Genomic DNA, 11,943 nt, shown 5'->3' on the forward strand with positions numbered 1-11,943 from the left:
TTTGAAGATAAACTTGCTACTAGCTACGTGTCTGTTTGGTTGAGTTGTGGCTATAGGAAAGAGCGATTATGGATTGTGTACCGTAAAAAAACTGCTGTGGGCTGTAAGCTGTGAAAAAACTAAAAGTTGCTTGGTTGAAACAAGTATAAAGTATACCTCCTATCTTTATCTCTCTATAGAAACAACTATGAAAGAGTTCTTTATTCCATCTATTTTTAAAAAACAGAAAGCCAAAAACGAAAAGTAGGATCTAAGATGCTTTTTTCAAAAATGTATTATAAAAAACAACTACTTCTAAAAAAGTAGCCTGCAAAAGCAACCCATTTGGTTGGACTTTTGGCTTTTGGGAAGTAAAAATAGGTTAAAAAGCCCAACCAAACAGACCCTAATTTTTTGTAGAGCAAATCTCAATAGCTAGTTGCCCTAACTAAATAGATTTGGGCAAACACAGATTGTAAGATGTCAAAATTTGTTCATTTCCCGTGCGAGGCTAAAATGAATCGGCAAACTAATTCTAATTGCTACTCCGTGTGTCACGAAATATAGTGGGTTTTTAGTTATCCTAAATCAATCTATCATAAGTTTGATTAAATTTGTGAAAAAGAACAATCATAATTATAATATAAAATCAGTTTAATTAGATACATTATAAATTGTATTCTCATATATCCTCTTTAATGTCGTATAGATGCTATTACTCTCTTTATAAATTAAAATTAGAATGGCTTGACTTACAACTACTAAAAATCTATTATGTTTCATGACCGAGAGAGTACATATCGAGTCCAACCTTTAGTCACGATACACTATGTGTAACTGTGGTCAGATTGTACTAACATTATTAAATCATATATATATATATAGTCCAAGTGCAGTATGGTATAGGTTGTATGAATATGTGTAACTAATTTTAGAACTAACTAGCAAATATGTCTTTACGTTGCAACGAGAACTATAATTTACTGCATGGTGTCATGCCAATGATAATGAGATAGCTATTTCTGTTGAATTTAATTGGACTTGACCTTAAATGAAACAAATTACAAGGCCTGTAGTAAACACTAGTGCAATAATGTATTAATCTTGTATGGTAAATTGACTGGAGATTAATTCAACTTAAATAGGTAGCTATTGTGTGCATCTGTTATGAGTTTGAGAAAAGTAGAAGGTGAGTGACACACCCACACGAGCAATGCTCCACCAATGAGTTCAGATGGCTAGAACATGATATGAGTGATATAGCCAACGAAGATTTTGCAGTTCCAAACTCAAAACAAGAAGGTTGAAAGTGAGGGATCTTAGACCAAGAGATCGAAAATAAGTGAGGAACGGACATACGGGACATAGAGTGAAAGATGGAAGGAAAAATTTACATTGTTTAATATTATATAGGTATATATATTGGCATTTATATTTCGATGCCACCTATTTGTGATACCTTTATTCTCTGATTTTATTGCCGTTTCAATGAGCCAATTGGGAATAACATTTCTTGAAAAATGTATTCACGACGACTCCCGCGAGCATATATTTCGTGAATGGTTGTCGGACATATGTTCAAATAATCCAACAACGTATCTAGAAAAACATCACGCAGGCATCACTCGACTCTAACGCACGCTTACCGATCTTAACATTGGGCTCCACACGCAACTAAAGTGTGCCGGAGCCGATGCTAAGATTAGGAAGCCGTGCGCCGGAGCCGAGCAGAAGCCTGCACTGTGACTGTAGTTGTGTGCCGGAGCCCGGAGCCGAGCAAAAGCCTGCACTGTGCTTTTCTAGGCACACCGGTCGGCCAGACCAGACCTATGCGTGGTAACCATCCACGATGTACATATGTGCAGGTTTTTTAATTAGACATGTTTTATCATGCGGAGAAAAGAGTCATTAAAAAAAAAGTTACACCCGGTCGCATATTGCGAAGAACCTTTTTGTGAAGATGTCAATTGACTGTGTTTAGTTTCGACGGTTTAGACCGCGGACACTGCTGACCTCTGAACCTTTTTGTGAAGATGTCAATCGACTGTGTTTAGTTTCGACGGTTTAGACCCCGGACACTGCTGACCTCTGAACCTTTGCAACACTCAGTATTCCACTACTAGCAGGTCTAAACTAGGAAGCCAAAGAAGATGGCGTCAGCAGCACCGTTCCCCAGCAGCCTCCTCTTCCCGACCAGACCAAGCACGCCACCGCTCCCGTCGTCCTCCTCCCGACCGTCTCACACTCACTCCCGCCCCCACCTCCGCACCCCATCTCCGAACCCTAATAATCCAGCGGCCGCGCCGGCGTCCTCTCGGATGGAGGTCGCCCAGCCCCAGGCGAGCGACGCCCAGGGAGGGGTGGAGGAGCCGGCCATGAAGCTGCTGTTCGTGGAGATGGGCGTCGGCTACGATCAGCACGGCCAGGACATCACCGCCGCCGCCGTGCGCGCCTGCAAGGACGCCATCACCTCCAACTCCATCCCCGCCTTCCGCGGCGGTACGGAACAAATTCGCCGACCGCTGTCCCCTGCCTGTTGGGCATTCCGTCGAACATGTCGACGGCACGGCAGGAGATGCTGAACTGGGTTGTTTTGGTTGTGGGCTGCGCCTGCTGCAGGGTCCATTCCCGGAGTGAACACCGACCAGATGAAGCTGCAGATCAAGCTCGGGGTGCCGAGGTCGACGCAGCACTTGCTGGATGCTGAGAGAGTCAAGGCCGTCTTCCCCTAGTGAGCATTCCCTCTCTCCCTCCCTCGTTTCTTCCGTGGTGCCTGTTACAACTTTGAAATTTAGCATCCAAGTGCCGGACAGTTACAGTGCAATGGTGTGATGGGTTCGCAGTTCACAATGAAGTAGATATTTTTAGTGCCCTGGTAATTGCTGAGAATCTGAGATGATGATTTCATGAGCATACATCAGTGGTTGGGGAGCACAAATAGGGCTCTAAATTTGCAACCCTGTTTTATACTTGGCCTCTGATATAGTCACAGAAGTCATCACTTGCAGAATGTATGAGCCTAAGACAAGGATGTTTTCTTAGCACAATTGCATGAGGACCCCTACTCATTGATCTGCATAGAAAAACTTTTCTGGCTGTGGTGCTCATAAGTCATGACAGTACGGAAATTTGTTAAGAGTGGTCCTCATCAGTTGAGATTCCACAGAATGTCTTGGCACAGAGACCACAATACCAATGGTTTAGTTTAGGCAGTTGTGGGCTTTGATTAGAGATTCCATATTCATGGACAACCCTATACTAGCTCCTTGACCTATGTGACAGAATAATATTCCTTTCTCTGGCCTCATTTCCCCTAGTAACCTGGGTGGAGCTTATGGCTGTTTTCGGTCCATTACCAGATGTCGCCACGCCTCATTTCGCCTAACGTTAGCTGATGTTTGGTTCATGATGGAAGTTGCGGTATGGCACACGCTTCTTACGTGCCAGTAGTTCATTTTGCATGTCGTAGCTCGCCTAAAGTGTGGTGCTGTTTTCATGCGCCGCACTTATGGCATGGCCAAAGCTTGGCATGCGGTAAGGAGCCAAACAGACCCTAGAAACACCTGATTTTCCTGCTTTGGTCAAGCTTGTACGACATGTTTCTTTAAGAGTCCATTGAGTCAGCATCAACATCACAAATGAGAATACAACAACAACATAGCCTTTTAGTCCCAAGCAAGTTGGGGTAGGCTAGAGTTGAAACTCACCAAGAGCCCCAAGTCACGGTTCAGGCACTTCAATAGCTGTTTTCCAAGCACTCCTATTCAAACATAGATCTCTAGGTATATCCCAAGCTTTCAAATCTCTTTTTAACTCCTCCCATGTCAATTTCGGTCTTCCTCTACCTCTCTTCATATTATTAGCTTGGCTTAGGACTCCACAATGCACTGGTGCCTCTGGAGGTCTCCTTTGGACATGGTCAAACCACCTCAACCGATGTTGGACAAGGTTTTCTTCAATTGGTGCTACCCCTAGGCGATCACGTATATCATCGTTCTGAACTTGGTCTATTCTTGTGTGACCACAAATCCATCGCAACATACGCATTTCTGCAACACTCAGTTGTTGATCATGTCGAATCTTTGTAGGCCAACATTCTGCTTCATACAACATAGCCGGTTTAATCGCCGTTCTATAAAACTTGCCTTTTAGCTTTTGTGGTACTCTCTTGTCACAGAGAATGCCAGAAGCTTGTCGCCACTTGATCCACCCTGCTTTGGTTCTATGGCTAACGTCCGCATCAATATCTCCATCCCTCTGTAGCATCGATCCCAGATACCAAAAGGTATCCTTCTTAGGCACTACTTGACATTCCAAGCTCACATCTCCCTCCTTACTTTTAAGGTATCATAATTTAGTAAATATCCATTTGAGCCATCACACCACCTAAGACTGGCAAATACTTCAAATAGGACAGCAAAGAATGTGTGGTCAGTATTATACTAAAGGATGGTGTTGGAATCTTCAACATTACAATTTCTCTGGGTCCACAAACAAAGGGTAAGTCTGTCTAAAAAAATAAGGACTAAGTACGTCCTTTTTCAGTAAAAACAATATCTTTTACATCATTGATACTATAATATTTTTTGTACCAACTAGTGAGAAGAGACAAGCGTCCTAGCCTTCCATCAAATATCATGGCAGATTAGTTCATTTTATTACTGTGCATTGGGTTGTGGAATGTTTAATAGCCATACCATGTAATTTTATATAAGATGACTGTCAAGTTTGTAAAAGAAATAATTTATGTGAATTCATAATACGTACGTGTATGTGGGTGTTATATCTTACGAAAAGTTATATTTAGTTGAATCATTGTGAAAGAATGTTGTATCATTTGAAATTGCGGCCGGTACTCATGCAGTTTTCATGTTGAAGACTACACCTTTCAGTATACTAATTATTCAGTAGGCATTCAACATGATTGTCAACACAGATTGACAATGTAAAAACCTGATCAAAATCGAGTATCATGGACTAGATGGTATTTGGCAGTACAAGTATCACTAACGAAAATTAAGCAGGCATCTTCTCAAATTCAGTGGAATATATTTTGTTAGAATGACCAATATCAATGCTGCAAGCTGGCGGTAGATCCTTTTGGGGGCCAAGTTAGGCTACTCGTGGGTGGTGGACACTGATACAAGGCTGTCATGGTATGGGATGTTATGGACGTGGAGTCCGGCCCAGCATCAAGGAAGGCGCCCACGAGCAAGAGGCCAAGGAAGCCCAATCCAAGAGTATCCGGCCCAGAATGGCATAAATGAGTCCAAACCCCGCTGCGCTGGTGTACGCTGTGAGACAACAGCTGTAATCGCTATAACCGTGAGGGGAGAGAACGAATCGATTTTGACTTGGTTGTTGCCGGAGTAGTTGGCGGCGAGCTGCGGCTCGAGATGGCCGGCGGCAACCTTGCCCACCGGAGCTTGTAAACTCCATACTATCCAGTTCTAAATCAGATTCATAGTAGTACCCATAGTAGTATCGTTACAGCTGGTATCAGCTTCAGTTCGATTCTGGGAGCCACACCACCATTGTTTGAGGAGTTCATCTACCACCATGACGACGGAAGTGATGTTGGCCGAGATCCTAGCCAAGCTGGAGGAGGTGAACACCCTATTGGGGATCCGCGCTGGGCCACCGATTCCTTCATCCCCTCCATCGATCCCCACCCACATCGTTGGCAGCGGTGAGGACCAGGAGCGAGGAGACCATGCGTCGGTGGGCTTCCCCAACAGCACGCTATCAACAGCCTCCACGATGGACGCGGATTCCGGCTTCTAGTCGGGCGTCACCGAGCTCCCTGACCCACCCGTCTCCATCGACGGCCACCTCGGCATCCTCTTCGACGCCGACGGCGGGGGCGTCGACCGCCTCAGACGCCTCCCCGACTCGCTCCTACGCGACATCGTCTCTCGCCTCCCCATCAAGGACGCCGCAGGCACAGCGGTGCTCTCCCGCCGCTGGAGCCCCATCTGGCGCGCTACCCCGCTCCTCGCCTTCGACGACTTCCACCGCTTTGAGGGGGCTGTGCCCGGCGAACTCGCCGCCCAGGCCCGCTTCGGCTTCTGCTCCGTTGATTTACTTCCAGCTCGGGACCTGGCGCACAAGGTTGCGGCAAACCTCTTCGCCGTGCAGCGTGGGGCGCGGGTCATCTACGACGCCAATGCACGCAACGCCGTCCCGGGTAACCACCCCACCACCAGCACCCTGGTGACGGCTGCCTCGGCCTCACCCACCCCTTCCCTAACCTCCACTTCAAGCCAGGAAGCGACTCTTGTCTTCCAGTTTGGCACCACCAAGCTTCTCTATGCCTCGCCCACCAGGTGCTCGACGCTGGGTCTCTACGACATCGCCTGTGTTACGGTGTCTGTCATCCCACCTTACAACATTGCTACCGACACCCAAATCACCTGGAGCGAACACCTGCAGACCTTGCACGTCAGGTATCCGGTGTTATTCCCAACAGTTGGTTCTGTCTGGTTGTGTTTGGGCATTGAATCCCTTGATGCCAACAAGGCGTTGGAGATAATGTTTCATGGTTTTACTGTTTCTGATTTGGCTGCCAAAGACATATATGAATATGCCAAGGTGACAACAGTATGGTTCAGTGGCTGCTACTCTACCGACACCAGCAACATCATTGTTGAATTTGTAGCATGTGATGATCTTCAAACTACAGATGTGCTGCACAGTCACCTGCTAGATATGTTCATGGCCTCTAGCAATCCACCCAGTACTCGCAATGTCAGGCCTCAGCAAGGTAGTAAGATGTCAAAGCCTCCATAGTTTCAGTTTATTGATTTGGCTAGATCATGGTCCGAGAAGACGCTTTTGACTGATGGATTTCTGCTTGAGTCCTCACCTTGGCACACTCTCAATCTGGGTTTTAATCCATCTCATTCACCTCACAAGCTGCAGTGGTTTCAGTTTCTTCAAAGTGCTGCACATGCTGACGAGGGCAACAGAAAAGAAGCTGTTGATCTATTTCTGTCAATTTTTTTCTCAGATTTGGCTTTTCACTGAGATACTTGCTGCAGAAAATTACAGAGTTATTTCTAGACTGTACAAGCCTAATGCTCTGGCTGCTCTCAGATTATGCAAGCACTTGGTTAGCAGTTACACTTTTCAGCTAGAAGGGACCTATGCACAGCTTGATTTCAAGGAGGGCAACTTAAGTCATGGGCATTGCCAGTTGCTGAAATACGCTATTGGCTTTATGGTACTTGCAAGTCAGATGGCCTCTGAAATCATTCAAAGTGGATGGTTAATAGCACAGCTTAATCTATGGCTACTCTGGACTAATATGAGTGCATATCAGTTGTTTATGCTTGAGTGGCTGCTGTCTTCTTATAAGGAAAATGTGGAGTTAATTTTGGTTGCAAACATCAAGGAATCTCTGAATTGGGTTTGGCCATTGCTTCTGAATTTTGCTAATATCCCACTAGAGAAAGTCGAGCAATCACTCATGGCACAATTTTCTTGGAGTTATGCCGAACTTTATTCTGAATCTGGCATGTGATTGTGTTGCTTGTTTGAGAGTTATGGGTTGTACTGAGGCAGTATATGCACTTAAGACAGTGTATTCAACTTATATATCTTGTGACAGTCGTACTCCTTCAGTGCTGGTGATTCAAGTGTTTGAGGTATACACGGGTGGTCAGTTTGGTCAGTTTCTGATCATATACACAAATGGTTCTAAGTGTGCATGGGGCTGTGACCAGCTTGATCTAGAGAAAGAGCTTAAAATTTATCGGCACCTTGTTGTCTTGACACATCCTGGAGGTCATTTTGTGCATGAAAGTGTCACACTATTGCTTTGGCTTGGGATTTTCAGAGTGTTCAAAGATTCTGTTGACACATATTGCACTGCTCATGACATCAAATATGCTGCAGCTATTACATGGGTACAAATACAGCTGAGTGCTTTCAGGTCTATCAAATGTCAGTATGATGATTCTTATTTATATCTCCTGGCGGCTCTTCGCCAGAAACTGCTACAACTTCATTGTACTGCAGTCTGCTGGAGGCAGCAACAGCTCAATCTACTTGAGGTAACTGAGACAATCATTGAAGAATCAAAAGAACTGCAACTATAATGCAGATTTTGGATTTTGTTCCCATTCAGTCAACCTGACACTTTTGTGCATCTGAGAACCCCTAAGATCTACATAATGAGTGAATTTTGGCTTGAGCTCTTAGAATCCGTCTTCGACAACGGCTTGAGGACAAGCCGTGTTTCAAGGAGGGGGGAATGTCATGGTATGGGATGTTATGGACGTGGAGTCCGGCCCAGCATCAAGGAAGGCGCCCACGAGCAAGAGGCCAAGGAAGCCCAATCCAAGAGTATCCGTCCCAGAATGGCGTAAATGAGTCCAAGCCCAGCTGCGCTAGTGTACGCTGTGAGACAACAGCTGTAATCGCTATAAACGTGAGAGGAGAGAACGAATCGATTTTGACTTGGTTGTTGCCGGAGTAGTTGGCAGCGAGCTGCGGCCCGGAGCTTGTCCATACTATCCAGATCTAAATCAGATTCATAGTAGTACCCATAGTAGTATCGTTTCAAAGGCGTGCCCTGATAAAATGTGCATTGCTGCGTAATGATATGTGCGCCTTTGTGTCTGGATCTCATGTGCCGTTTCCTCGATCTTTTTGCAGCGGCAAGATAATCAGCTTCGAGGTCGTTGATGGGGGCATGATCTGTTCAAGCGGCGTGTGCCTGGAAGCAATGGGGGATAAGAACGATGACTGCTACATAGTCAACGCTGCAGTGTATGTCGGCTACTGATGTAATTCCGGTAAGAGTTGCTTTCACCTGGTACCTAAACAGTAGAGATTGGTTATGGCTCCTCAAATTTAGAAAACTGCTCCTACTAGAGATGTTTTCCTACTGCATGAGCCAATAAGCATGCTGTTGCTATCAGCATTCCCAGTTCATTTCCATGCGCGCTTGGTCATTCTTGCGATGCAGATGCGTTGGCTTGGCTATCAAAACTTCAGCAACAGCACCGCGAGTGCTGGTCATAGTTTTTTGGGGGGACGGCAATGCAGGCTCTGGTCTTCCAGACCTTTGATAGTGCTGCAGTCTGCCGCCGCCCGATGCCGACTGGCGACGGCTGCTGCTGCACCGCCGTGTCCTCAATGAACTCGTTGCCAGGTCGCCAAACAGATCGTGGCCGCAGCGTGCATCCACGCACGCAGTCCGGTTTGGCCCCAAATCCATCCAACCAACCAACAATTTCTTTCTTTTTTTGGCAATACGCTGAACGTTTTTTTGGCAATACGCTGAACGTGTTACATCTTCAACGGTTTCTAAAATATCACTATCACTTGGTAAACTAATGAGTTTTTCAAGTGACTAAAAAAAACTTGGGAGCATATTTGTTCCAACAATTTAGAAAATCTCGTTCCTAAAAGAAGGTAATTTTACATCAGAAATCTTGAACTATTTCTAAATCACCTTAACTATTTTTATACATTCTCTCTTGTACATTTGTATCAGGAATCCTGTCCTACTTCTTATTCTTTCCCACGTCCTGCCACCTTAGATCGGCGTGATTGATATGTGCGTGTATTTATCCGTGCGATGGATTTTTTTTCAAGTGCCAAAAGTTTGGGTGGTGAAATTGAGAGTTGTTGGAGATGTGTTTTTTTTATCTTGCCAAAAAGATTGTTCTGGGAACTCACACTCTTACTTGGCTAAACAAATACTATACCCATGCCCACGCCCAATTTTTTACTCTGAGATTTGTCGAAGCTAACTAGATCGGCATCCAATTCAATAAGAAAATTATTGTGATATTAGAATGTCATGAACGTATTTTTAAAAGAAAAACAAACTGCAGGCTGTCCACTACTATTATCTACAAGCCAATAAGAGTGTATTCAATCACAAGCAAATCTTGTGATCACTTAGAGTGAGGTTGCTGGCTTGCTGCCAGGGATGGACCCACAGGGTATGCAGGGTGGGCCACCGCATACCCTGGGGTCCGCCAGTCATAGAGATAGGTAGAAATTTTTAATGTAAAAAAAATAAAAAAAAGGAAATTTTTACCGAATTGCATAAGAAATTTTTTTGCTGCGCATATCCAGAGGTAAAAACCTAGGTCCGCCACTGCTCGCTGCGAAGCTCACAAAAAAACCCTCCCACAATCCCGTTAGAGCTAAATGAAGAATCCAAACCTCCCAATAAGACAGTTTCAATGAAATGTCAATATGTCAACTGCTAACATTCTCCAATTGTGATGTATTCCAACCACTTTGTATTCATCTATGACCATAAATATTCCTTTTTTAGGTGATACATAACCATCCTCCTACCTTATGGCTTCTTTTGGTCGTAGTAGCAGCACATGCATAAATGATAAACGTTAAAAATTGTCAGATCACTAAAATTTTCAAGTCACTCCTGAGATATTGAAGGCTCATGTGCATAGGATTGCCTTCCAAAAAATACAAAGGTCTTTTTTTACCATTTATATAATTTCGGTTTTCTTATGTCTTGAGTGGAAAATTATTCTTTCTGTTGTATTTTGACAACCATGATAACACCCAACCTACGAGTTTTTTGACTTATCAAACATTTAGTTACTTGCATATAAATGCATGAACTTGCATGGAAATAGTTTTTGGCAAATTCCGGATGCTTTAGTCTTCAAAGCAAGTGAAAAAGGTACATATAACTTGTTCATCAGTAAGGGAAGCGAATTTAATTACTTTATATACTAATGCTGAAACTTGCACAGCGATAATTTTTTCCCATAATGATACCTCAGGGCTACCGTTCTTTCAAGGACGGGACCGACCCGCTTGTCCCCGCACCGCGCACCCTCACCCGTACCTCGCGCCGCCCGTGCCTCGCACCTCCTACCGTGGCCGCAATCAATCTGCCTGTCAAGTGTCGACCGTGGGCGACCTCGAGCTCCGCGTCAATAAGCCTCCATTGGAGGGCAACAAGTAGATGAGCACATGTTGCAACCATATGTTTCATGCGTTTTAGATGTGTGTTGCATATGTTTTATTTGGATGTTTCAAAAGTATATTTATTGCATATGTTGCAATGGCTATACACATACGTTGTAAGTGTATGTTTCAAATATTTCAGCTGTTTCAAACGTATGTTTCAAGTGTTTTATCTGGATGTTGGATATTGCAATGCCTATAAACGTATATTGAAGTATATGTTTCAAATGTTTTAACTAAACATATATTTAAGTGTTTTATCTAGATGCTGCATATGTTGCACTGGCTATACACGTATGTTTCAAGTGTATATTTCAAATGTTTTAGTTGTTTCAAATGTATGTTGCATTGGTCTTACATATACGTTGCAAGGGTACGTTTGTAAATATTTCATCTGTTTCGAACGTACGTTGCAACAAATGCTTTATGCTGCAAGTGTTGCATGACCAGACGCCGGAAGTGGGCACGGACGAAGGTGGTCCCCTCGGCATAGCGGTCCCCGTGTGTGCTCGAGAAGCGAAGCGGGCACGGCGGCCCCACATGCATGCGCAGGCGTATGCGTACCCAGCAGCAGGCGGGCCAGGAGGTGCGGCAGCAGCAACGTGCGGCGACAATAGCAGCAGTCGGCGGGCGAGCAGGAGCTGCATGCATGCGCTGTGAGGCCCACCCAAGCAAGGTGGGAGGCAGAGTCACGATGCACGCGTCCCTTCCGTTGGCCGCATGCGTCCCATCACCTAAGCCATTTCCTACCACGTGTCCCTTCCGTTGGCCGCATACGTCCCTTCGCCTACGCCATTTCCTACTGCATGCACAAGGAGCGTCCCTTCCGTTGGCCGCATACATCCAGGGAAGTGCGTCGGCTATGTTGTTTCCTGCCACATGCACATGGAGCGCATAAGGCATGTGGGCAGGTCCAGACGTCCGGGCGCTAGTCTTTCTCATATTTTTTGGCAAATTCTGGAAGCTTTATTTAAGCTTCAATGCAGCAAAAAGGTAACCATC

At 44.9% G+C, this 11,943-nt stretch overlaps 1 protein-coding gene across 1 annotated transcript; it reads left to right on the forward strand.

Annotated features, from left to right (window-relative positions):
* The first annotated feature begins 2,091 nt into the window (after positions 1–2,091).
* Positions 2,092–11,097, forward strand: LOC136452397 (uncharacterized). The gene is made up of 4 exons (XM_066453011.1): positions 2,092–2,478; positions 2,599–2,710; positions 8,638–8,777; positions 10,755–11,097. The coding sequence occupies exons 1-3, from the start codon at positions 2,130–2,132 to the stop codon at positions 8,765–8,767; spliced, it is 591 nt and encodes a 196-aa protein (XP_066309108.1). The 5' UTR covers positions 2,092–2,129; the 3' UTR covers positions 8,768–8,777; positions 10,755–11,097.
* The last annotated feature ends 846 nt before the right edge of the window (positions 11,098–11,943 follow it).

Source organism: Miscanthus floridulus, chromosome 5 (genome assembly GCF_019320115.1).
Source record: "Miscanthus floridulus cultivar M001 chromosome 5, ASM1932011v1, whole genome shotgun sequence".
NCBI classification, from domain to species: Eukaryota; Viridiplantae; Streptophyta; class Magnoliopsida; order Poales; family Poaceae; genus Miscanthus; species Miscanthus floridulus.